General features: G+C 42.8%; 2 protein-coding genes across 4 annotated transcripts; one reads left to right on the plus strand and one right to left on the minus strand.

Moving 5' to 3' along the window:
- Positions 1-6,491: 6,491 nt before the first annotated feature.
- On the minus strand, positions 6,492-13,270 carry btla (B and T lymphocyte associated). Of its 2 annotated transcripts, XM_083633908.1 has the most exons (6): positions 13,097-13,270; positions 10,228-10,572; positions 9,970-10,017; positions 9,673-9,798; positions 8,387-8,424; positions 6,492-8,285 (listed from the first exon to the last, which is right to left on the minus strand). In XM_083633908.1, exons 1-6 carry the CDS (start codon positions 13,203-13,205, stop codon positions 7,932-7,934), a joined length of 1,020 nt encoding a protein of 339 aa, XP_083490034.1. In that variant the 5' UTR covers positions 13,206-13,270; the 3' UTR covers positions 6,492-7,931. The 2 variants fall into 2 exon arrangements, with proteins under 2 accessions (XP_083490034.1, XP_083490035.1); XM_083633909.1 differs by lacking the exon at positions 9,970-10,017.
- Positions 13,271-14,969: 1,699 nt separating this feature from the next.
- On the plus strand, positions 14,970-25,834 carry LOC310774326 (splicing factor U2AF 35 kDa subunit-like). 2 transcript variants are annotated; one of them, XM_083634379.1, is made up of 8 exons: positions 14,970-15,023; positions 15,599-15,686; positions 18,614-18,680; positions 20,850-20,899; positions 21,499-21,597; positions 23,732-23,865; positions 24,430-24,522; positions 25,493-25,834. In XM_083634379.1, the coding sequence occupies exons 1-8, from the start codon at positions 14,980-14,982 to the stop codon at positions 25,644-25,646; spliced, it is 729 nt and encodes a 242-aa protein (XP_083490505.1). In that variant the 5' UTR covers positions 14,970-14,979; the 3' UTR covers positions 25,647-25,834. The 2 variants fall into 2 exon arrangements, with proteins under 2 accessions (XP_083490505.1, XP_083490504.1); XM_083634378.1 differs by lacking the exon at positions 18,614-18,680 and adding an exon at positions 19,770-19,836.
- The last annotated feature ends 592 nt before the right edge of the window (positions 25,835-26,426 follow it).

The raw sequence follows: 26,426 nt of genomic DNA on the forward strand, positions 1-26,426 counted from the left end.
GGTAAATGGACTGCATTTATATAGCGCTTTTATCCAAAGCGCTTTACAATGTGCCTACATTCACCCATTCACACACCGAGGGCGGCCAGCTGCCACGCAGGGTGCTGGCACAGCCATCGGGAGCAGTTCGGGGTTCAGTGTCTTGCCCAAGCACACTTCGACATGCGGACTGGAGGAGCCGGGGATCGAACCACCGACCTTCTCATTAGTGGACGACCCGCTCTACCTCCTGAGCCACAGCCGCCCCTGAGCCACAGCCCTAAATTAATAAATTATTATGCTGGCTTGACGCTGCTCTTAAGTCAAACGAGTGTGATTTATTGTGTGACAAGCGAACTTATTTCACCATGGAGTTTTGCCGACCCCCAAAATAAGCTCCCCCCTCCCCCCGCCCCCCAACATACAGGCAATTTCGCTGCTATATTCCCACTTGCAAGCGCCCAGGTGTGAAGGGAAATTCCGGGAAATGTCCGATATTGACTTACAGGTAATTTTCCGGTACGCATGTGGGAAAACGGCTATAGATACAATCAGGACCTGTGCTGTGCTGGGGAAGATGGCCTCTGGGGCTTCCTCTTGGGGGAGGATGGAGGGTGCAGTACAGGGATGGTTGTTTGGTCATGTGAATCGACATCGTCATGTACTGTAAATACACATAAAATATGATACTGTACATAAAAAATACTTTACTGAAGAATGTTTAAATGAATACAAATGACATTTCATACTAACAAAACATAAATATATAATGTCTGAACCATTATTGTCTCATATCGAAAATCTCACACTTCTGCCCCCACACAGATCTGATGTCATATGATAAGGAATCTACTATCGACAGGTTAGAGGCATGGAGAGTAGATGTTCAAGGGGACATAGATGAAGCTGATTGGGAGGAGGCATGTGAAAAAGCCCCAAAACAATCCATTAATACAAGAATGAGCCTTCTACAATATAAGTGGCTGATGAGAACTTATATCACCCCTGTTACACTGAATCATTGGTCCCCTAATATTCCTGATACCTGTAGTAAATGCTTTGTTGGAAAGGGTACTCTATTTCATTATAGTGTATGGGACTGTCCGAAGCTACAAAAATACTGGGAGAGTGTTGTTCAGACGATAACAGAAATTGTTGAAGTTGAGGTCCCACGTCAAGCAAAATTATGTGTTTTAGGTATTTTTCCAGTTAATTTTATTGGTAACTCAAAGCAGAGGACTTTGATAGATTTTGGACTCCTGCAGGCCAGGAGGATGATAGCTCTGTCCTGGAAAAAAATGGAAATACCATCAATACAAGTTTGGAAGAGGAAGATGGCAGCCTATATGGTGCTAGAACGCCTGACTTATATCAGTAGAGGAAGGGCAGAAGATTTTGAGAGGGTATGGGACCCTCTCATATCATTTCTAGCTCGTTGATGTGCATTATTTTTTGTTTTTTATTTTATTTTTATTTTTATTTTTATTTTTTTGTCTTTGTTTCATTTTGTTTTATATATTATTGTTTTGCTTAGTTTAGTTTTGTCTTCTTAATATAATTATGTAGTATGTGAATTTGATTACTATTGTCTGTCTGTATGTGTAATATATGTGGGGAGAAAAATGTGAAACTGAATAAAAATATTGTTAAAAAAAAATGAATACAAATGGGATCAAATGGCTGTTTGCACTGAATCTCTATTTTACCTGATTTTCTGATTGAATCTCTGTCCTGGAGTCCCCTGCATGATGGACAAATCAGATTATCATCAGGCAAAAGCTTTTTTCCCCCAGAGCCATGCAAAATGCACTGTCTGCAATACATGCTTATTCTTATTAATGTGTGCCATGTTATCTGGGAAAAGAGAATCTCCCCTAAGGAATCAAAGAAGTATGTGGAAAATCAAAACATCTCACCTTTACACCATCGTATTGATAGGACAGATATAATTATCACTATGACAACCGCCATGATCCCAGCAGTGATGTACACAGGCCACAGTGTTTTCTTACTTGTTTCATTCTTCCAGGTAGCTGTGGTGAGCTCAACACTATCTGAATCTGAAAAATATTAAAATTGCTTATATAGCCTCTCCTAAATCTGATTAGGTGGATAAAAAAGAATCTCACAAAAAATATCAAACTTTTTACACTTTCCAAACAAAACAAAAACAGAATGAAGCATTGTGTGTTGTCATCATTCACTAGCAGTTAGGTAGAAAGGTTGGTTGTGCAATGTGAACAGGAATTTCCTAGACCAGTACAGTACAGTGTAGCGAATAAATCCTGATGTCATACTTACCAGAGACATAGACGTTGATAGAATGACTCACTTGCCCTCCACCTTGACAGCGATATACACCTGCGTCGCTTGCGAGTATGTTTGTGAAAACCAGAGATCATATCCCTTCCAAACTTCCTGAAATCTTCCACTCTGTTGTGATGTGAGTGGAACTGCTCAAATAGATGGGGGTAAACATTTGATCAATTTGATCAGATTTATACCAGAATACTGTTGGTGGTGAATCATTGCAGAAAATAACTGTGCAGTTAATCCTGAGGTCTGCTCCAAGTGAAGTGTTGTAAACCGTGTAGCGGCATACTTTACTTTCCAGGTCACAATCAACCTCTTGACCTGAAGAAAAATGAAAGCAAACACAGAAGGACCGGTCGAAGTATTCTCAGCTGGTACCTACAGTAAGTGCCTATGATACCCATTGATTACAGAATATGAAATAAAACTTTGAAACTAGTATTTTGAGACTTTTTTTTCAAGTCATGGGTGTGCAACAGCACAAAGTCACAGTTTAAGGTGAGCGTGTCTTTTTCCTGGCTTTAGCTGAAACAATAAACATTCAAAACGAGAGCTCAAAAAGAAATCCTAATAATGAGTTCGTCAAACTTATTTGAGACAGTCAGGAGGTTAGGTGGAGACAGTGCTGGGAAGATGTGGGGTCTATTGTGACACTAAATGGTTTTCCTGTTTAGGCAAAGTGACCTAATTTTCATGGTGGCCCTTTTTGAACTCATGTCACACAAGGGGCGGTGGAACGCCGTCATTGTATAGGCCACATTTCTGCAATCCACACATACATAGAATATCATGTTTTTGAAGCCAAATATGTTGCATAATCATGTTTCTAGAAACGTGTATATGAACGTTATAATAGAGTCTGCTATTGTATAATAGTGCGGTGGCCAGTAATGGTGTTGGGGTGGATGAAGGGCCACTTGCCTTTCAATTCCCAGTCATGGTCACAGCATTTCCAAAGTCTACATTTCAATCATGAGTCACATTTAACTTGTTTGTTATGTTTTGTTATTTAAGACTAACCCAAACCATCATTTTACTTGCCTAAACATAAGCAAAGTAGTAGTCCTGAGGTCATACTTACCAGAGACAGAGACCTTGATAGAATGACTCACTTGCCCTCCACCTTGACAGCGATATACACCTGCGTCGCTTGCGAGTATGTTTGTGAAAACCAGAGATAATCCCTTCCAAACTTCCTGAAATTGTCCACTCTGTTGTGATGTGAGTGGAACTGTTGACATGGATGGGGGTAAAACTAACAGCTTGATTAATTTGAGTTGTTGTTTGATCAAATGAAAAGAAACACAGAAGGACCGGTCAAGGTATTCTCACCTGGTATCTACAGTAAGTGCCTATGATACCCATTGATTACATAACATGAAATACAATTTTGAAACCAGTATTTTGAAACTTTTTTTTTGTTCTCCCCACTGGATTATATTCAGGTGGATACGTTGTTGGTCTCTTGTGATTGATTAGAGAAATGAATCCCTCTAGGGGGGAATCCCCTAGATGTGACCTACAGGGTAAGTACGGGGTACAAGATGTGAAATTACCCTGTAAGTACAGGGTACCAAAGCTGTAGTTACAAGGTAAGTACAGGGTACCACACCTGTACAGGGTAAGTACGGGGTACAATATGTGCATTTACCCTGTAAGTACAGGGTACCACATCTGTACTTACCACACCTGTACTTACAGGGTAAGTACGGGGTCCAAGAAGTGAATTTACCCAGTACATACAGGGTAACAAATCTGTACTTACAGGGTAAGTACGGGGTACAAGATGTGACTTACAGGGTAAGTATGGGGTACAACGTGAATTTACCCTGTAAGTACAGGGTACCAAATATGTACTTACAGGGTAAGTACAGGGTACCACACCTGTACTTACAGGGTAAGTACGGGTACAAGATGTGAATTTACCCTTTACAGATGTGGTATCATGTACTTACCCTGTAAGTACAGATTTGGTACCCTGTGCTTACAGGGTAAATTCACATCTTGTATTTACCCTGAAAGTACAGATCTTGTTACCCTGTACTTACAGGATAGTTTGCGTTACTGGGATTTCTCCTATGGAAATCAGTTAGAGGGGAGGCACTATCAGGCTGAAGAAGGAAATGGAGTGTAATAAGTCAGTGTGATATCAGGGTATCATTTCTCACCATCAGCGGGAGGGGGACTGACATGATTCTTTGTCTGAAGCCAGAGGAGGAGGAGACGTTGCACATACAGTAACAGCACCTCCTGTTTTATAAGACAATGTTGTAAGATACAATAACTTACCATCAGTGTCCAGGGTGAGAAGGAGTGCCGCTAAGACAGACACATGCAGGATGGTCCAGCAGCAGAGGTTAGGCATCATGGGGGAAGCTCTCTGAAAGGTCATCTTCTTTCAGCGGATGACGACAGGACCAGACACCAGCTGACCAGACACAGCAAGCAGTCAATGTTCCTCAGACTGCACCATTCTGCCCGGAACACAATATAGAGAAGTGCTGTTGTCTAGGATGCTGCTGCTCAATCACACATGCACACTTCCTTTCTCTCTTACTTTCATAGGAACACCTTTGCCACAGATCCAGGACATTAACCCGCTGCAGAAGGAAGGCCCAAAGTTTGCTGGACTTTTTATATTAAAGTTTGATAGACAACATTGAATAAAAATTGTGAAAAGCCAACAGACTTTTTAAAGGGATAGTTCACATTGTTCAAAGTCTAGCCCTAGTTGCTACTTACCAATGATGATGTTGATTGGTATAGTTCTTTCTCAGCACAATCCATCCTGTTCCATAGTAGCTCTGGAAAGTTGGGGAAAAGTGAATGGAAGGTCAATGGTGTCACGCTCCTGTATGTACAAGCTGACTGAGGCTCACTAAAACTTAATCCACAGTGCACACACACACACACACACACACACACACACACACACACACACACACACACACACACACACACACACACACACACACACACACACACACACACACACACACACACACACACACACACACACACACACACACACACAGTGCACACAAAGTACATTTCAGAGAGCTTCAGTCAGGTGGTACATACAGGAGCATGACCCCATTGACCTTGCATTCGTTTTTTCCAAATTTTCCAGGGCTATATCAGGAACAGGATGGATTGTGCTGAGAAAGAACTCTACCAATCAACATCATCATTGGTAAGTAGCAAATAGGGCTAGATAATGTGAACTATCCCTTTAAAAGAGTTCATCTTACCCATGATCTTACCTCTATAAAGTCGGTAAGACAAACAATGCAACCAACTTCCACGTGAACATGTGATTTCCCTTCAACTGTTGAGGTGCCTCTTGCCGCCATTTTGCCTCCACCCATGACTTTCTCAAGTCTGTTGGCGGTGCAGAGCTCACATCCTCTTGACCCATGTGGCTTGCTGTACATACACCTCCCACGCATCCCACTCCCCTACTCTGCTCTGTCACCCATGGATCTCAACAGCTACAGGTGCGCAAGCTAGTTAAACTAACTTACTTTTGCAACAATTTATCACAAGAAGTGTTGCAAACATCAAAGTGAGATTTTTCATCAGACCGTTCAGACCATAGGGACGAGCATCTCCTACTGGTCCTCCAACACCAGTCTCCCATCCGAGGATTATCCTAGGCCAGACCGGTTTAGCTTCCCCAGGAAAGCCAGCAATGTAATGTAATGTACAGTATGTGGTGCTATATAGCTGACAGTGTTTGCCAACTCTTTTCCAATTAAAGTAGCAGCACCCTGCTTGCACCCCACTCCTCCCTCCACCCCTTGTCCAGCCCCTGCATTTCAGTCAATCACTCACTCACTCAGGGACATCCGGGAATGTAGAGCTGCCTTGCTATCACGGGTCAGCTAAAAAAAACAAAATTGTGCAAGGACAAACACTACACATCCACATACACAACACACACACTTATTATCACAATCAACCTGTGCAGCACAAACGCACCCGCGCGCGTGCACGCACACACACACACACACACACACACACACACACACACACACACAGGCATACAGGTATCGGTTCTAAACAGGATGTGTGACACGTGGGTTTCAAGTTCAACCGCAGCACAAATGTACACACATGCAACGCACGCACGCACGCACACATACACACACATCTAAACCATGGGGGGTTTCAAGTAATAATTTTCACTTTTATGGTATCATGATTGATTTACAAGAAATGTACAAACAATGACAGCATAGTCATTCATAACACATAATGATCTTATATACAGTAATCACACTTACAGATAAATTAACAATAATGTTGTTTGATTGCACAAAATTATTATTGTCACATTTAATTCCCAGTTAAACAATATATTGTCAAAGGTTATTACATTCAAATGCAAAAGGAAATGATAATGAAGACAGTCAAAAGGTGAATGAGTAAGAGATAGTATGGTACTTATTATGAGCTTCTGAAATCATATAAAAATAGTAGGTTACTGATATCGATCAGCAGAGTCAATTCAAGTCATGGGTGTGCAACAGCACAAAGTCACAGTTTAAGGTGAGTGCGTGTTTTTACATGCCTACCTGACAAATAAACATTCAACCGTTGGGCAGGTGGCCTAACCGTTAGAGAAGCGAGCTTGTGATCGGAAGGTCGTCGGTTCAATCCCCGGGACCGGCAGGATAAATCTGGGTGGGAAAGTGAAAAGGCAGCGCTTGCCCCTCCCTCATTACCACCACTGAGGTGCCCTTGAGCAAGGCCCTTAACCCCAACTGCTCCAGTGGAGCTTCTCAGTGGCCCAGCAGATCAGACTGTGGTTGTACTGGTCAGCTTCCAGGTTTGAATGTGAACAGGGCACTCCTGAAAAAGAGAGCATTGCTCTCAGTGAGACCCCCCCTGTATAAATAAAGGTACAAAAAAATCAAGAGCACAAAAATAAGTTATAACGAGTTTCTCAAACTTATTTGAGGCAGTCAGAAGGTTAGGAGACAGTGCTGGGAAGATGTGGGGTCTATTGTGACTGTGAGTCTTACTAACTAAATGGTTTTCCTGTTTAGGCAAAGTGACCTAATTTCCATGCCCTTTTTGAACTTATGTCATACAAGGGGTGGTGGAACTCATGCCAGAATAAAATGTTGATGTCATTGTAGGCTACGTTTCTGCAATCCACAGATACATATCACATATTTGAACCAAAAATACTTTGCATATCACGTTTGTAGATAGCCTACATGTATATCACCGTTACACACATCAAATGTCTGCTATTGAAATAGCGTGGTGGCCAGTAAGGGTGTTGAGGTCGGGGTGGATGGAGGGCGTACACACTTGCCTTTCACACTGGAAGGCCAAGTTCATTTCCCAGGTCACAGCATTTCCAAAGTTGATTTTGTTATTTAAGCCTGAACCAAACCATAATCCTACTTAACCAAGTTGTTTCACTTGACTATAAACATAACCAAAGTTGTTAAAGTTGTTTTATTTGCATTTAACGTTAGAAAGGCAACACGTTTTTCAAATTAACTGCCATTTTTGTGTTAAAATTTCCATAGCGTTCCACTGAATACAGTTATTTGGAGGGAAAGGATGGGCACTTTGTGATAAGAGGGGTGTATTTTTACATACAAATCTTGCCTAGCGCAGCTTTAAGGCACGCGGATGGCTGCATACTCTGAACTCTCCTCCTTCGGTCTCGGAGGCCGAGCTGAAGCCTCTGGCAGCCTCTGGTGGTTGAGAGCAGCGTACACCACAGGACTCTCCTCCTCCTCTTCCTCCTGCACCATCTTTCTTCCTTTCTTCCTCTTTCTTTCTCCTTCCGGTCTCCTCTTGCCGTGGTCTCCTGAGAATGTCATCTGATTGGGCTCCAAGCATGCAGTGCTGTTCCGCTCGGGTGGGCGAGGCGGCCTGTTGTCGTAGATATGAGAAGTGGGGCTTCCTCTTGGGGGAGGTTGGAGGCAGGGGTGTGCCGATGATTGTTCAGTCATGGGAATTGACATGTACTGTAAACATAGATGAATGATATTTTACAGAACAAAAGTTTAAAAATTAATTAAAACTGGATTAAATGGATATGCAGGTTTGGACTGTATCGCTGCTTTACCTGATCTTCTGATTGCCTCTCTTTCTTGGAACAAGGAGCTGTAAAATGGACAAATTGGATTATCAACAAGCTGCTTTAAAGGGAAAGTTCACCCCAAAATCAAAAAGACATATTTCATCTTAGCTGTGTATGCCAGTAGGTTTGATTTTGGGGTGAACTGCCCCTTTAAGGGGTGACCAGATGTCCTAATTTTCCAGGGACAGTCCCTGGATTTGGTGCTTTGTCCCCAGCTGGCACTGTCCCCGGATTGTATCCTGCCTGTCTGTCTGTCTGTCTGTCTGTCTGTCTGTCTGTCTGTCTGTCTGTCTGTCTGCCTGCCTGTCTGTCTGTCTGCCTGTCTGTCTGTCTGTCTGCCTGTCTGTCTGTCTGTCTGCCTGCCTGCCTGTCTGCCTGTCTGTCTGTCTGTCTGTCTGTCTGCCTGCCTGTCTGTCTGTCTGTCTGTCTGTCTGCCTGTCTGTCTGTCTGTCTGTCTGCCTGCCTGTCTGTCTGTCTGCCTGTCTGCCTGCCTGTCTGTCTGTCTGTCTGCCTGCCTGTCTGTCTGTCTGTCTGTCTGTCTGTCTGTCTGTCTGTCTGTCTGTCTGCCTGTCTGTCTGTCTGTCTGTCTGTCTGTCTGTCTGTCTGTCTGTCTGTCTGTCTGTCTGGATGGATGGATGGATGTGATGTGATTAGCATTGCAGCATTGGTAATGTAGTCTAGTATAGGCTATACATTAAAATCACTGATTGACTCCAGTTAGGTCCGTGTACTTGACGGCCATCCATTTTTCGTTTTGAAATTGTGAAACGAAAAATAGCAAAGTGAATGTGATTAGATGAACAACGTTTGATGCTAGACCAATCAGAGGCAGAGATGGGCGGGTAATGCATTTGCCAAAATATTGCTTCCTGGTCACAGAGAAGAAACAAACACAAAATTGAGAAAGGAGTTTTCCACGCTGGTATTTTAATGCAATAAATTGCACGGACCCGGTTACCCAACACATTCTCACTACCAACTCGAGTTCGGAGTGAGAATGGGTTGAGCTAGCCTCCAAGTCATCGATTTTTCACCCAGCTAGCCAAGTAGAATTGAGTGAAACCTGTCATCTGGCTTATTTTAATCCCATCTGGATTTATGTGGTGTTTCATACAATTACCATTACCACATCGCCATCTGTATTACCAGAACCACAGATGTCCACAAATTTGCTCCCTCAAATCTGGTTACCTTGAAGACATTTTTATCAGAGAAAAGATGATTTCCCCCTAACGAATCAAAGAAGTATGTCAAAAATAAAAACATCTCACCTTTACACCCTCGCAGTGCTAGGACAGATATAATTATCACTATGATGACAAGCGCCATGATCCCAGCAGCGATGCACACATACGGCCACAGTGTCTCCCAGCTATGATCCTGACTTGGCGTGCTGTCTGCAAGAGGAAGAGCATGTTTGACTCAACATGAATGCAGGGTTGCTGTATTAAAATATTCTGCCACAACATTTGAAAAGAACAATAAAATAACACCTCTACTGCATGAAAGCAATACAGGGCATGTGGAACACCAATATCACTGTGAGAAAGTGTGTCAACTTTTCTTACTTGTTTCATTCTTCCATGTAACTGTAACTGTGGTGGGCTCAACACTATCTGAAAAATATTGAATATTGCTTATCCTAGATCAGATTGGGCAAAACACAAGAGGAATTTAATATCACAGTCTATACTTATATATTTATACTTTCAGATGAAACCAGAATGAAACACTGCATTTTGTCAGTTTCTCATTCACTAGCAGTTAGGAAATCCCTGGGCCAGTACAGTACAGTGTAGATGGATAAGTCCTGCTGTTCTACTTACCAGAGACAGAGACGTTGATAGAATGACTCACTTGCCCTCCACCTTTACAGTGATATACACCTGCGTCGCTTGTGAGTATGTTTGTGAAAACCAGATATGATCTCCATTCCAAACTTCCTGACATTTTCCACTCTGTTGTGATGTGAGTGGAACTGTTGACATGGATGGGGGTAAAACTAACAGGTTGATTATTTTTAGTTGTTGTATGATTCATTTTAAACCAAAAGACTGTTGGTGGTGAATTGTTGCAGAAAACAACTGTGCAGTTAATCCTGAGGTTTGCTCCAAGTGAAGCCTTGTAACACGTGCCGCGGCGTACTTTAATTTCCAGCTCACAATCTTGACCTGAAGAAATGACAACAGAGTATAAATGACTGGTCAATCAATACATTCTCACTTCATACCTTGATGCCAGCTGATGACAGAATATGAAATTAGATTTTGAAACCAGTCAACAGTCACACGACATCTATAATCTTTAGAACTAATTAGACTGTAAAACTCAGTAATGATACAAAAACATGTTGTTGCAGTAAAAAAGGTTTGAAGGTTTGTTAGTGTCTTTTAAACGTCACAGATTTTCTACTGCGAAAATCATACAAATATTTGAAGGATACATTTGAAGCCCACATGTGCCTTCACTGTACAATTACAAGTCACATGGGAAGGGAAAAGTACCCCGATAAGCAAATATGCAAGACTGAGAGACAAGTAAATAACAAGTCACATTTTCCCTCAGCTTCAGCAAAAGTGATACAGCATGTAAATGAAAAAAGAAAAGATCCAACTGTGGCAGATGGACATGATCTCTGTTATAAGGATGGAGAGGCTCAGATCCCTGAGAACCAACTCTCTTAAAAAGTTTCTAACTACCGGTATTTGGGACCCGTTTCTAGCCTACCTCGACAAGGTTAGTGGCGGTGGGTGACTTGCCCGGCTGGTTTCTGTTGGACGCCTTGCATGGGACCCCATGCGTGACATCTCTTACAAGTATATAAGCACCTTATATTAATGGTAGCACCACATTATGATAACTGTTGATATGTGTATGTTTTTTTTTCCTTTACTGTGTCTGAGCTTGTTCATTTTTGTTGATATATATTGTTAAAATTTAAAATACAATATAGAAAAAAGAAAAAAAAGATAAGAAAAAAAAAAAGATTGATTACATACATTGAGAAAAATCCCTCATTTGGTGACATTTCACTTTGTGATTGTGTGGGAACACAATTAGCACAAGAGACTAGGAACTAAACCCCACCTAAAATGTATTGTCTCAAGAGAGAAACGCTTGGCTGATCAATATATGAATGACACTTTGGTTGATGTCAGGGGGTTAAAATCACCCACCATTAATCAAATCAAAGAGTTAGAATGTGTGTGTCACTCGCCTTGTTTTCGAAAATGTATTATATTTGGCTAATGACGTTTAGAGGGTGTTTTATGTGAGAAAATAATAAGTGGAATAAGTGGAAAAGACCATTGCTAAGGCTAATGAGTGATTTACCCAGAACAAAAGGACTTTCCTATACCTCACTTTTATGACTTCTGCCGCTTTCATGTTTTTAGAAGACATATAGCCTATCTCTAATCGTTTCCATCGAGCTCCCACACAGTCTGAAAACATCCTCCTTTTGTGGAAGAAATTAACAGAAATTTGCATTCTTATCACGTCTGAAACAGACATCTGACAACATGTGGTTTCGCCAGTTTAACAGCCATGCTACTTCCTTCATTTTAAAGCCAAGTAGTCCTATAAAGCTGTACATTATTATATGGTATGCTGTGACATCAGGCGTGACCAAGTCTGATTGTCGTTTCCTGCCTGATACACCTATAGGATGAATCAAAATGAATGCAGAATCATACTTCAACTTGACTTACCTTCAAACTAATGTGTTTCTGTTACAACTTTTAATGTTGTGTGACACTGGTGCTTGATCAGCAAGTAAATACGACATGACTGAGCCAGTGGTTATGCATGGGAGATGACTGCGACTGCTCTGTCCCTCCTTAAATTTAAATAAACTGCTAACATACTTGCTAATGCTAACATATACCTGCAGACAGTCCAAATCACATCACCTGAAAGCACAGAACTTTTTCAGCCTCCGTGGCTGCCTACAACCATTGCAATGTAGCAACACAGTATTACATACAGTTCAATTACAAAATGTCAGACTTTTCCTAGACCATTAGGCTATAATTTGTTAAGATTTTGGCAGCCTGACAGTCGTCTGCTCTGACTAACTCTGCCATATCACTCCACAGATAATATCAGAATATGTCAGATGAGAGGGGTCTAAATAAACCACAAACTGTATCCGTAATTCCGTATGTATATTGGGACAGTATATTTTTGTGCAATTTCTAGACATTTAAAGACCTGGAAATTACCAAATTTCTTTACTATAAATTTCCAGACTTTCCAGACCTGTGTAGAAAACTTGTAGATCAGTGATTCTCAACTTTTTTCCTTTTTTTTCTCATATCAAGGACCCCTAATTTAGTAACCATTTGGGCCTCGGACAGGGGTATTTTGTGTTTCAAACCCAAATATGCAAATACTTTTATTGTTAGATATGATTTCATCCAGAATTCCATGACTGTATTGTAGGTATAGAGAGAGATCAATTATGGTGAAGTTTAACAATTCATCCATTTCCCTGGGACCCCGTGGAACCCCTTCAAGGACCCCTGGTGGTCTCGTACCGCACATTGAGAAACACTGCATAACAATTCAAATCATCATTCATTTGGAAAAACTAAAACAATCTGACATGATTCTTTATCTGAGGGCTTCAGTTAAGTTGGCTTACAAAGTCTACTACACCTGTAGTATAAGAGAAATTTGTAAGACACAACTTACTATCAGCGTCCGAGGTGAGAAGGAGTGCCGCTAAGACAGACAGACGTAGGACGGTCCAGCAGCAGAGGTTAGTCGTCATGGTGGAAGCTCTCTGAAAAGCACTGGTCATCTTCTTTCAGCGGGTGACGGCAGCACCAGACACCAGATGACCAGACACAGCAAGCAGTTCCTCAGAATGCACCATTCTGCCTGGAACACAATATAGAGAAGTGCTGTCGTCTAGGATGATGCTGCTCAATGACACATGCACGCTTCCTCTTTCTCTCTCTCTCTGTTCTGTTTCTCTTGCTCACTCTGCCTCTCTCTCTCCTTAAAGTAGGTGCAGCAAATGCAGTGTGTAGGCTGATGGGTGGTGTACTGTAGACCGTTTCGCTGGAATTTTGTTGTGAACAGTTTGGACCCTAGTTTATTTCCTGTCAGCTATTGTATTAGCAAACACTGCAACATAGTAAAGCTAGGGTCTATTTAGAATGTTTAGGTTGTCAAGTTGAAATAGTCTATAAAGCTGGAGGAGGTAAAGAGATAGGAGCTAAGTGCCTTGTGGGCCTAATGCAGTGAGACCTGCCACATCCCTAAAGTCACCCCATCTTTTCTTCTAACAGCCAAGCCAAGTGTCAAGTGCTTATACCATGCTAAAATGGAGCTATAGCAAGATCCAAAGTCTTGGTAAATATCTCTCTCTCTCTCTCTCTCTCTCACACACACACACACACACACACACACACACACACACACACACACACACACACACACACACACACACACACACACACACACACACACACACACACACACACACACACACACACACACACACACCTTCTCTCACTCTCTTCCTTGCTGTCTGCATCATGTCCTTGTCACTTCTTGGCAGTGTTTGTGGTTCACCGTCTTCAGTTGGCTTCCTTTCTCCTCAGCCTTTCTTCCTTTCATCTTAACCATCTCTGTGTTCTGCAGGTTTAGTGGCTTTCTGCACAGACTTGGCTGCACGATGCTGAAGGAGGTGGGTATACTGTCAACCCACCGTCTAATCAACAGAACTGATAAGTGACTTAGGCCTCTATAAGTGACTGTATTAATAAGTATCCTGAAGAGAGGTGGCGGGTGTCTGTCACCTGCACTGTGTTTTGTCTGCTCATAGGCCACTCATGACTCCACCAGTGTTGTTACCGGTGAACACCGTCAGACACAAGAGTGTAAAGTTTAAACTTCCTCTGACCTCAGAGGAGAGGAGGAGAGGATGAAGCAAAATAAGGGGAGTGGATATTACTGTAAATAGTAGTCTCAAGCAAGTGAATCCAGAACTACAGCGACATCTTGTGACCATTAGAGGAGACAAGTAGCTAAAGGAAATACCCCCCCCCCCCCCCCACACACACACACACACACACACACAATACATAGTGTAATCATAAAATCATAACACAATGTAGAGTTGCAGAAATATGTAAACATGGGGGGGGGGGGGGGGGGGGGGTTAGAATTTTGGGGATCATTATTGTTATTACAGTTTTAAATGTAACAGTGTTTGAATATACACTACAGTCAATGGTTTTATAGCATGTGTTTAGATCTGTTTGTTTAAACTATAAGATGATGTGTTTAGCTCACTCCTAACCATGGACTGTATACTCCTAACCTAAGTTTTGGAATGACTGTTAATGAATAAAATTATGTAGCCTACATATTAGAAAGTTTGCCAATTTGTAAGGAGGAAAAACATAATGGGAAATCTTCCACTCATGCGGAGTTCAAAAGTGCATCTTGCGCTAGTCGCGCAGTTTCACTGTGTAAATAAAGTTGAGAAGAAAAGAGTGGAAAAAACGACGCTTTACGTATGACGTAATGACGTACTCCATAACGTCCCCGCCGACGAGCCGAAAATGGCGGAGTACCTGGCGTCCATTTTCGGTACAGAGAAAGACAAGTAAGTTTAATTTTGTGTTTTATTTCTGTGTTTATGTAAACGGTGCGTTGGGTACACCGTGTGCATGTGGTAGGGTGACTTTGCTGCCAGTCGTGGCTTCTCTGAGGCTTTGTTTGTAGTTGTAGCAGCCTTGAATGTCCCAGTGAAGCTAGCGAGAGATAGCTAAGCTAACGTTCACGCATTGATTGAATGAAATCCAGGAAGGCATCCAACTAGCTAACCATCTGCTACAATGTGGAGTCAGTTTGCGCATAATCAAGTGGTTCTATTAGTAACGTTAGTCCTCCAATCTGTGTGTACAAACTTCAAATCTTGCTGCGGCTACGTGCTGCTCTACCATTCATAAATCAGTCAAGCAAGGTTAACTCCTAAACGTGTAATAGCTTGTTAGCAAACTGGCTATGCAGGCAGGCGGTTTGTTTTTGTTTCCAGTAGCCGCCGGAGTGAGTGCAGCAGAAACCTGTACATTTACAGCTCAGATTAGACCGTGAATGAGTACCCTCGCAGTATTAAATAAATGCAGACTTACTTTTTTGTCATCTTCACACATTGATCATATTATACGTTTCCTTCAGGGTCAATTGTTCATTCTATTTCAAAATTGGAGCGTGTCGACATGGGGACCGCTGCTCTAGATTGCACAACAAGCCCACATTCAGCCAGGTGAGTATCGCACCAATGGTATTCTTTTCAAATAGGGTGTTTCTCTGGGAACCAAAGCGACGCTTTGACATAGTTAAATTTATCCAACGTGTATTGAAACACAAAAATCTCTCTGGGATATCCAAATTTCATTTGGCATAAGAGCTAGCAGTCTGATGTGGAGTAACGTTACTTTTATATGTTGTGAAACTTTCACAAGTCAAGAATGTAATATTCAAATTTGCAATTTAAAGCAGGGCTAAACCCCAGAACACTTTTTTCAGCTTTTAACCAACCTTTTGGGGTGGTATGTGAAGGATTCTGGTCAAAATCTCCACATTTTACCCTCAAATGAATGGCCGATTTGGTACATCGTTGGTGGTATTTGCGCGTGCCCCACTCATGTGAAAAATGTTCTTTTCCCCCATGTGATTATTACTGTAGTTCACGCGGCACGAGTCCTTTAAGAGCAATGCATTACGTGTAATCGCCTACTGTGGCTAATGTTAGCGGCTAGCTAGTTATGTTACATTCAAGATTCAAGAGATTCAAGATTTTTATTGTCACTCCGTAGTACAAGTATCACGTGTGAAATTCTTGTGCTGTAGACTCCGTTACAACATAGTGCAAAAAATAAAAACAAATAAATAAAAACAACAGGCAACAAGCAATAAAGCAGTAGACACGCCACAGACAGTGGCGTATTCACTGCACATATGTGCAAATGGCATCAACATACTTTAAACATAATTAAACATAATAACATTCTGTTAGGTGCAAGTAGCATATACCTAATTAAACATACTATTGAACATTAGTCATACATGATGGTAGCAGCTGCAGTGCGGTACAGTACGGCTTCTACACCATTTGTATATGTTAAGGAGTCTCGTGGCCTGCGAGAAGAAACTGTCCCTCAAGCGATTTGTGCATGCTCTTGGGACCCTGTATCTCCTCCCTGAGGGTAGCAGGGAGAACAGACTGTTGTGGGGGTGGTTTGTGTCTTTGATGATCTTCAGGGACCTCCTGAGGCACCGCTGGTTGTACAGATCTTGCAGTTCTGGCAGCTCACATCCTGTTACGTGCTGGGCCGCGCGCCTCACCCTTCTTAGCGCCCTACATGGCAGTAAAACACCACTGAATGACAAAATTGATATAACTTTTAACCATTTAGAGTAACACTGTTTCCATACGGATCACCAGCGTTAGTTTGTTGTTTATAACGTGGCTGGCTATATTTCTTCTCGGCGAGAAAGAGCCTGGCCTCCGTTTACAAGTGATTTTGTCACCCTGCCTGTTTCCGGCCTAGAGCCCGCCCTAGACAGGAAACAACAGCGGAAATAGCTCGTTAACTTGACAATCAGACACAACGAGTAAGAAAATAAAACGGCAAACAACTATCCTCAACACGAGACTCATCAGTCATTAACAAATGGACATACCGAACAAAGTTTTTTATTAGAAGTTCTTGTAGAAACATTGCAGATTCACAATATCACATATTTTAAGCCAATACAGAAGCTTTACTTTTCAAACAAATGGCCAGTTGATGGAATAGTTATAGTTGTCTGTCGGCTGTTATCGATAATGGAGGATCAAGTACAACAGTTGAAATCCAAAGGCATCTCTGCTCTGCTGCCGGGTGCTGGGAAAGACATGGACATTGATCATAAGATTTCACATGGCGAGTACTCCATTGTCTTTGGCTCTCCAGAAACCTTCCTCGGCAGTGACTAGAAATGTGCTAACGTTACTGTGCTAACGCTACTATACAACTTGTGTTGTTGTTCTTTTCAGGCTCTAGCTAACGTAGTCTCTCCCCAGACTCAAATATTACATTGAATCGCTGCGCTCCACATACTACATAAGTGAGTCTGTGCCAGTTAACAGCCACTGGTGGTTTTGGCGGGTTGAAATTGAATGAGTGACAGGTCGTAGCACCGATGAGAGAGCAAATGGGCTGCACCTCCCGTGTTGTCTGATTGCAAAGTCGTTACTGATTGGAGAGGACTGAAGCCATCACTGTCATATGACTGGCCAAGTGGACGGTTCCCTCCCATAACCAGCCCTCTGAGGGAAAGTTTTCCAGACCCAGAGAGAGCTCTGCAGCATGCAGTAACGTAGTATATCATGGGTCTGGCGTCGACACTATAGCTAACGTAACCTCGCCGCGGCAAGCTAACGGCAACAAATACGTTAGTTCTGGCGCAAAAGAGTGGGTTCCAGGATGAAACAGGCTCGAGCCAACTACGTTATCTTATCTTCCAAATGCCCCCGTAACATATATTTAAAAAAATATAATTTCCTACCCTGGTGTACAGTATAGATGATTGTTTTGCGCTCACCATGTCACTAATTACTTGTGAAAAGACCCATACTTATCATGTCAGTCCTTTTCTCATTTGCATTGTCATTATCTAATGCTAGTAGTTCTATTTCAGGTCCCATGTTTTGCAGTTATGAACATTAACTCTGCGTTTTGTTCTTTTTCAGCAAAGTCACACTTGTAAGCAGCCTGCGAACAGGGCTGGTTTCCTGCACATTTTAGTTGTTGAAAGGCTGAAAGTTTTTCTGAAAGAGAATGTTCGTGTTAAAAATGTGACAGAACCTACCATCTATAAACACACACTATTGCAGACTTCCTGGAACCAATTTCGCAGTCCAAAATAACTCTACTTTGCTTTTAAGATAATGTCAGGGTGTGAGACTGAGCTTAACCCCTAGGTGGAGCACAAGTACCCAGAGACCCCTGGATCTTCACTCTGTTTTGTTCCTCTTATTTGCAAACTATACAGATATGATCTATACAGATCTTGCACTATTTCAAGATTTACAAAAGCTATTTGGGCATAGAGCGCAGCTCAATTTACATCAGAACTAGTACAGAATTAGTTTTTTTCAATCAAACAATCCTCTGACCATGTATCTTTTTATTTTTCCCTCTGCAGACCATCTTGATTCAAAACATCTACCGTAATCCCCAAAACAGTGCACAGACGGCCGACGCCTCTCGCTGTAAGTCCGAAGGTTTGTTAGCCTCTGAGGTGCAGTAGTCCCTCCTTTCTCCCCCCCAGGTTCCTAAAAAAATAGCCCACATTACAACAGGCTGAGTGTGAGGGACTGCCTCAGCCCTGTTAGCGGGAGACCCAACTTTGTTTCAACACAACATGGCCCCATTATTGTCCAAATATCCCAAAACAAATATGCCCGGTCAGTTATGGCTAGTTGTAGGTCATTTACTACCAACAAAAAGCATAGACAAACGATTGACCACTAATCCTCACTCTATCTGTTTTTCCACCTAAACTTGCATTAGAAGAGCAGAAGTTTAGGACGGTTTAGCCGAGCGCTCGCACAAGTTAGGCTGTAGGCTACTTAGACCTGTGTGTCGTAGGCGCGAACCGTAACAATGTTGAGCCCAGTCTAGCAGAGCTGATGCACAGCCTCTCGTACAGGTAGGTGTGTGTGTGTGTGTGTGTGTGTGTGTGTGTGATGGGTTATGGAGGACTATTCTGCTCTGTTGTGCTGACATTTGATTTCTGTTTCCAAACAGGGATTTTAGAATTGGCCATTCTGTTTCCCTTTGGGGACTGTATTTCTAAAACTGTGCATCCATTGGATTTGAAAGGATTGAGTCATCACACCATTGTCTTGCATGTTAAGGCTCTTGGAAAATGAATGTTGGTGTAGGATTTCATCTGACCAGTGAGTACCGGTCAGGTGTCCTTCATCAGCACCCTCTCTGAGAGGCTTGATTCAAAAAAGACATCGGTGTCAAATTCAGTTATTTTGAAATTCAGCAAACATGGCTTAACTCCTAGATGGATTCATCTGCTAAGGAAGGCTGGTTCTGAGATCCTTGTGTTTGCAGCTTCATCCGATGCCGTGGCAGAATTCACCTGAAAGAAATTCCCTTCTCTTTCAGCGGTTGTGCACGTCTTGATTTCTCAAGCACCCGACACACAATTAGCCGTCCCCCCAGGAGCTGTAGAGACTAAAAAACTGCAAAAGAACTGACCTAAAATATCTAATCACAACTGTTTCCCTCCCCATCTCTGTATTTTGCTTGATCTGTGTCACAAAAGTGTACATTTTGTATTTCAGACCATTGCCCTCTTGAACATTTACCGTAACCCACAAAACTCTGCCCAGTCTGCTGATGGTTTACACTGTAAGTTTCCCCTTCATATGCGGAGCCTGCAGCACTGACTGCACTTACATGTATATATTTACTACATCACACCTCCCCACATTTGCCCAGTGTAGGAACATGTATAAATCAGCCAATCAATCTCTAGGCTCCTCTGACTCATCCCACCTTTTCCTGTATATAAAATAACTAAGTCTTTAATATTTCCTACCATAAAAAAAAAACATTTGTCTTTGTTTGGCTTAAATGTCAAGTGGCCAGATGCCGTTTTGCTGGCCTAACTCAAAAGCATTTGAGTAAATCTGGTGCAATAATGTGCACGGCTTTGGCTTAGACCCCTTCATTCCTTGAGTTTTGCTGATGTGAAACAGATGTAATAGACTTAAGAGCTTTAATTTACTCTTCGTGTGCCATTTTGCTTTATACTTAGCAGTTGCTGCTTCACATTAAAGTACCGTTTTTGCTTTCAAATCAGTGAGACAAGGATTCTACTAGGGCTGTCCCCGACTTTGGAAATTCTCTCACATCCAATAGTCAATTTAATGAACTAGTTGTGTAGTCAACTTAATCATGATCTTCTCTGCAAATACATGCAATTTGATTTCTTTTTCTTTTTTAATCACAGAACAGCAATATATATACATATTTGTAAATGAACTTGTACTAACAAGTCTTAGTTGAGGAAAACCTTACGAACCAAACGGATGACTAAGAGGGGACAGGTCTAGCTTTTATATTGCATCTGTGAAATAAGTTGAATAGACAGAAAGGCATGGGTGGGGGGGATATGTTCATTGTAGCATCTAGTAATACACACATACTCAATTGGAAACATGAAACTCATTTGTTTATGCATGCTGAGTAAATAATATTATCTAACTTTAGCAGTTACAGTGACGCATAATGCTAAGCTGCCACATGTAGTTTTGTCTCTTAAAAGTTAAAGTGTAACAGCAGATTTGAAGACGTTTCCTTTTCCAACGCTGCTCGTCTAGCTCTGCCTTGACTACGGTAGTTGTGTTGAAATGTTGTAGGTGCCGTCAGCGATGTGGAGATGCAGGAGCATTACGATGAGTTCTTTGAGGTGAGCAACATATTGTGCTTTTGACGTGGCTTATTTCGACATAAACTTCTACGCAATGTTTGTCTGCTGTTTTTATAACGTCCTGCTGCCCCGGCGACAAAACGGGAACAAACTGACATGGCCTATTGACCCAATGTGATTCACTGATGTAAGAATCATGTATTAGTTTAAGAGCAAATATTTACACAGCATTACGCAGCAGCTGTAACTCTAACACATGGAAAGCATGTGCTAAATTTCAGAGTTTAAACAGAATTGGCTTCAGTGAGAAGCTGTAGCTTCTACTCTTATCTAAATTCTACTGTGATCTTGTCAATAGGCCTCAAATACGAGGCCAAGCTCAGTAATAATTTGAGGTAATATCTTTCTGAACTCGTTATCTAGAGGCTGCTCAACACTTCCAGCTTCTTTTGAAATGTGCTTATGCTAGAAAGGAATGCATTGAATCACGAGGCAAACTGGATACTCCGCTCACGTATAAACATAACCTCTAATCCGATGAATCATGAAAATCTCAGAGCCAGTGAAAGACTTTATTATAACTTTATAGCTAAGCAGGCTCAACGTAATTCACTATTGTTTTTGATCTTTGCCCACAGGAAGTGTTCACAGAGATGGAGGAGAAGTATGGAGAGGTGGAAGAGATGAACGTATGCGATAATTTGGGCGACCACCTCGTGGGGAACGTCTATGTGAAGGTTGGTGATGGATCTGAACGTAGAGGGGGGGCAGAAGGTTGCTGATGGATCTGAACGTAGGGGGGGGGGGGGGGGGCAGAAGGTTGGTGATGGATCTGAACGTAGAGGGGGGGGGGGGCAGAAGGTTGGTGATGGATCTGAACGTAGAGGGGAGGCAGAAGGTTGGTGATGGATCTGAACGTAGAGGGGGGGCAGAAGGTTGGTGATGGATCTGAACGTAGAGGGGGGGCAGAAGGTTGGTGATGGATCTGAACGTAAAGGGGGGGCAGAAGGTTGGTGATGGATCTGAACGTAGAGGGGGGGCAGAAGGTTGGTGATGGATCTGAACGTAGAGGGGGGGGCAGAAGGTTGGTGATGGATCTGAACGTAAAGGGGGGGCAGAAGGTTGGTGATGGATCTGAACGTAGAGGGGGGGCAGAAGGTTGGTGATGGATCTGAACGTAGAGGGGGGCAGAAGGTTGGTGATGGATCTGAACGTAGAGGGGGGGCAGAAGGTTGGTGATGGATCTGAACGTAGAGTGAGGCAGAAGGTTGGTGATGGATCTGAATGTAGAGTGAGGCAGAAGGTTGGTGATTGATCTGAACGTAGAGGGGGGGGGGCAGAAGGTTGGTGATGGATCTGAACGTAGAGGGGGGGCAGAAGGTTGGTGATGGATCTGAACGTAGAGGGGGGGCAGAAGGTTGGTGATGGATCTGAACGTAGAGTGAGGCAGAAGGTTGGTGATGGATCTGAACGTAGAGGGGGGGGCAGAAGGTTGGTGATGGATCTGAACGTAGAGGGGGGGCAGAAGGTTGGTGATGGATCTAAACGTAGAGGGGGGGGGGGCAGAAGGTTGGTGATGGATCTGAACGTAGAGGGGGGGCAGAAGGTTGGTGATGGATCTGAACGTAGAGGGGGGGGGCAGAAGGTTGGTGATGGATCTGAACGTAGAGGGGGGGGGGGCAGAAGGTTGGTGATGGATCTGAACGTAGAGGGGGGGGCAGAAGGTTGGTGATGGACCTGAACGTAGAGGGGGGGGGGCAGAAGGTTGGTGATGGATCTGAACGTAGAGGGGGGGGGCAGAAGGTTGGTGATGGATCTGAACGTAGAGGGGAGGCAGAAGGTTGGTGATGGACCTGAACGTAGAGGGGGGGGCAGAAGGTTGGTGATGGATCTGAACGTAGAGGGGGGGGGCAGAAGGTTGGTGATGGATCTGAACGTAGAGGGGGGGGGCAGAAGGTTGGTGATGGATCTGAACGTAGAGGGGGGGGGGCAGAAGGTTGGTGATGGATCTGAACGTAGAGGGGAGGCAGAGGGTTGGTGATGGATCTGAACGTAGAGGGGGGGGGGCAGAAGGTTGGTGATGGATCTGAACGTAGAGGGGGGGGCAGAAGTAAAACAAGTGTGAATTTGCAATAGAGCTTAACAGTCACGTGACATTTTTTGCCCCAGAAGTGAGTTCCCATTCATTTTCTCTGTAGAATCCTTATATAACGAGTTTTACGGCTGGGACCAAGCCAACCCATGACCTACTGAATCGTGAGTGACCATAAAACATTCTGTTTGGTGCAAAAATAAAAAATAACAACTGGGGGGGGGGGGGGGGGGGGGAAATAACATTTTTGATTTTTCGCCTGCTTCTTATTTTTTGTTTTTCCGCCAAACCGAATGTTTTATGGTCACTCACAATTCAGTAGGTCACAGGTTGGCTTGGTTCCAGCCGTAAAACTGGTTATATAAGGATTTTTACAAATGTATATGGAGAAAATGAATGGGGAACTCACTTCCTGGGCAGGAAACGTCATGAGAAGTCACGTGACTGTTCAGCTCTATTACTGCGACCGCATGTGAATTTCTGAAAATGCAGGATGGCCGGGGCAACCCACCCTACTCTGCCTCTGCCACCCTGCATTTTTAAATGTGCCCCCACCGCCCCCTTTTAGCCAATTGGCATGAATACAAACACACCTTTACACACACACACTTGACCTCCATGCCAAATTTCAGCCTTCTAGGGTGAAAACTGGCCGCCAAAGGGTAGTGAACTTTTTGGACCAAACGACCAACCTATAGAGCTGTAGAGCTAAAAATGAAGGAATAAAAATGGATATGATGAAAATAGTAGTTGCTGAAGTGTGTGCTTCCTGTGTGTAGTTTCGTCGTGAGGAGGATGCAGAGAAAGCAGTCATGGACCTGAACAACCGCTGGTTCAACGGCCAGCCAATCTCCGCAGAGCTCTCCCCCGTCACCGACTTCAGGGAAGCCTGCTGCCGCCAGTACGAGATGGGGTGAGTATCATTTGGTCTCAAGCCTCGTCTGGTAGATCTGGTAGTCCCGTTAACAACATGGCAACTACCTGATATTGTAACTTGTCAAAATGTAACTTGTCAAAATGGGAGTATTTGCCTTGACAGACAATTCCCTCAGCCAATCAGCGTCGCCAAATGCAACCCAAATCCACTCGGAAGAACGGTGAAAACTTATTTCCCGCTCAGAATCTCCACTGGTGTTCTTGTTCTTGTTTGTGTTACGGAGTCTATTTCTGCAATAACTGCACTTATGGCTGTGTTTACTACCGTACTTATTGTCAAAATGCAAAGGTACATTTACGTGTAAGGTACACGTATGATCCTCTCCAGCATGAATCCTCAGTGGTTTTCCAGTAGACTGTGTGGTGTTTGCATTGTCCAAAGGGAGATAACATTCAGCTCCTCAGCTGTGGAGGCCGGCATGCTGCTATGGTTTTTCGGCATTTGAAAGTGGCCACAAGTGAACTTTTTCTCATGACGTTGATCTAGTACAAACACAAGCCAGGCTAGTTTTTAACCCTTTGTGTCCTGTTCACCCCGCAGAGAGTGCACCCGAGGTGGCTTCTGCAACTTCATGCACCTGAAACCTATATCCCGGGAACTGCGTAGGGAGCTGTATGGCCGCCGCAGGAAAAGGTATGGAGTTCCAGAAAGTGAAGGATTTGTATTTCAGGAACTCCCTGCACACAGCAGGCATTGATTTATGATTTATGATTAGTTGGTTTTCCAAAGTTTGGGAACACTTTTTTATTTATTTTCCATGTTAGAATAATAGTAAAGATATCAAAACTATGACATACGACATGTAACAAGTAGAGTTACGCAATTAACAAATCAAAACAATCTTTAATTCTTTCTTTAAAGTACCCCCAGGGTATCCGTGGGGGTTTGAAAAGTATTAACAGTTGATAAATCAATTTAGGGAAAATTAAGCCCCTAAAAAAGTATAAACAAAATCTTCAGGGATGCAAACTAGTCACCTTTAGGCCTTTTTCATCCTAAAATAGGAAGATTTCTGATTGGTTTTATGTCTGCCCTGGTATCTGTCACCTTTTTCACTACCCATGACTTTGCATCCCTGAATCTTAATAGCCATTTTATCAGATTAATAGATTTTGTAGCTGATTGTGTTAAATGGGCATATATCATCTCATCGATCACAGACCCTGAATTGAATCAAAATCGTGTTATCATAGACTTTATGATCTCAGCAAATATCGTATCGTTGTCCAAAGAATCTATATAATATCGTATTGTGATAACCCCTATTGCTGATGTGACGAATATAAATCTATTGAAAATGTCTTAAAATGTCTTAACTTCAGGATTCCTGCATATACCCTGAAGTCTACCCTAAACTACCATTTGCCTTGATGGCAAAGGCTTTGGAAAGAAATTCATACACAGCCATCAACTTCACTGTTTATATTTGTCTCAGAAAAACTAATTTCAAGCATTTAAGCACAAGCCTTTAGATCAAAATGGCTTTAAGGTCATGAAAAACAATCAGGTGTGTCCAAACTTTTGACTGGTAGTGTACGTAACTTATTTTGAAGTTGTGTAAATCTGCCCTGTCTAGAACCTTTCCCTCTCCTCTTCCCACCAGGCACCGCTCTCGCTCGCGTTCCCCCCGGGAACGGCGCTCTCGCTCCAGGGATCGTGGACGTGGAGGCGGAGGTGGAGGTGGAGGTGGAGGTGGAGGTGGGCGGGACCGTGAGAGGCGGAGGTCAAGGGACCGAGAACGCTCTGGAAGATTCTAAATGAAGCCAAGACTGATCCAATGTCCTACCAACCATCCCCGCCCTCCCCTCCTGCCCTTACCAGCCATCAGCATCTGTTTTTTGGTCAATTGTTAGAAGTGTTTGATTTGTTTTCATTCTTTCATTCCCTTTTTTTTAAGACAAGTTTGTCGGCGTCGCTTTCACAATAAAATGAATTTGTTACTCTCTACTGGGTCCACTTGCACATGTCAACATAAGTATTTTCTTCTGTAGTACTTAACATCAAGACTTGTGTGTAAAGAATACCCTCTGGAGTAGTGGTTAACTAGATGTGTGAAGGTTTTTTATACAGCTCTGTGAAGGAAAAATGTATTGGTAATTTCTGGGTTTTGATCAATTTTCCTCACCCGATGTAGGGAGAGAGTCTGGCAAGCGAGACCAGATAAAATTGAAAAACTGAAAATTTATGTTGGCCTTATTTACACATTATTAACCCTAAAATTATGTCATTATCTACCCATCCCCATGTCAGTGAGACTGAGGTTTGTAATGTACTTTCATCTTCTCCCAAACTGTTAAACGTTAACGAAGCCATCAAGCATAAATTGTCCAAACAATTGCTTCTCAAAACAGCTCATGCAGCATGATTAGTGTGTTTTGTGGCCAAACGACTGCACTGTGTATCAGTCTAATATTTACCTTCTATAGTTTCCGCACTGATGATGCTTGTTTCTCAAGCCGGGCAAAAGTCACTCGAACAGAGCGTGATCAGTAAGGAAAAGGCGCTGATGTGGTAAATACATGGCTTTAAACACAATT

This window comes from Poromitra crassiceps (genome assembly GCF_964638095.1).
Source record: "Poromitra crassiceps genome assembly, chromosome: 3".
Taxonomy (NCBI): Eukaryota; Metazoa; Chordata; class Actinopteri; order Beryciformes; family Melamphaidae; genus Poromitra; species Poromitra crassiceps.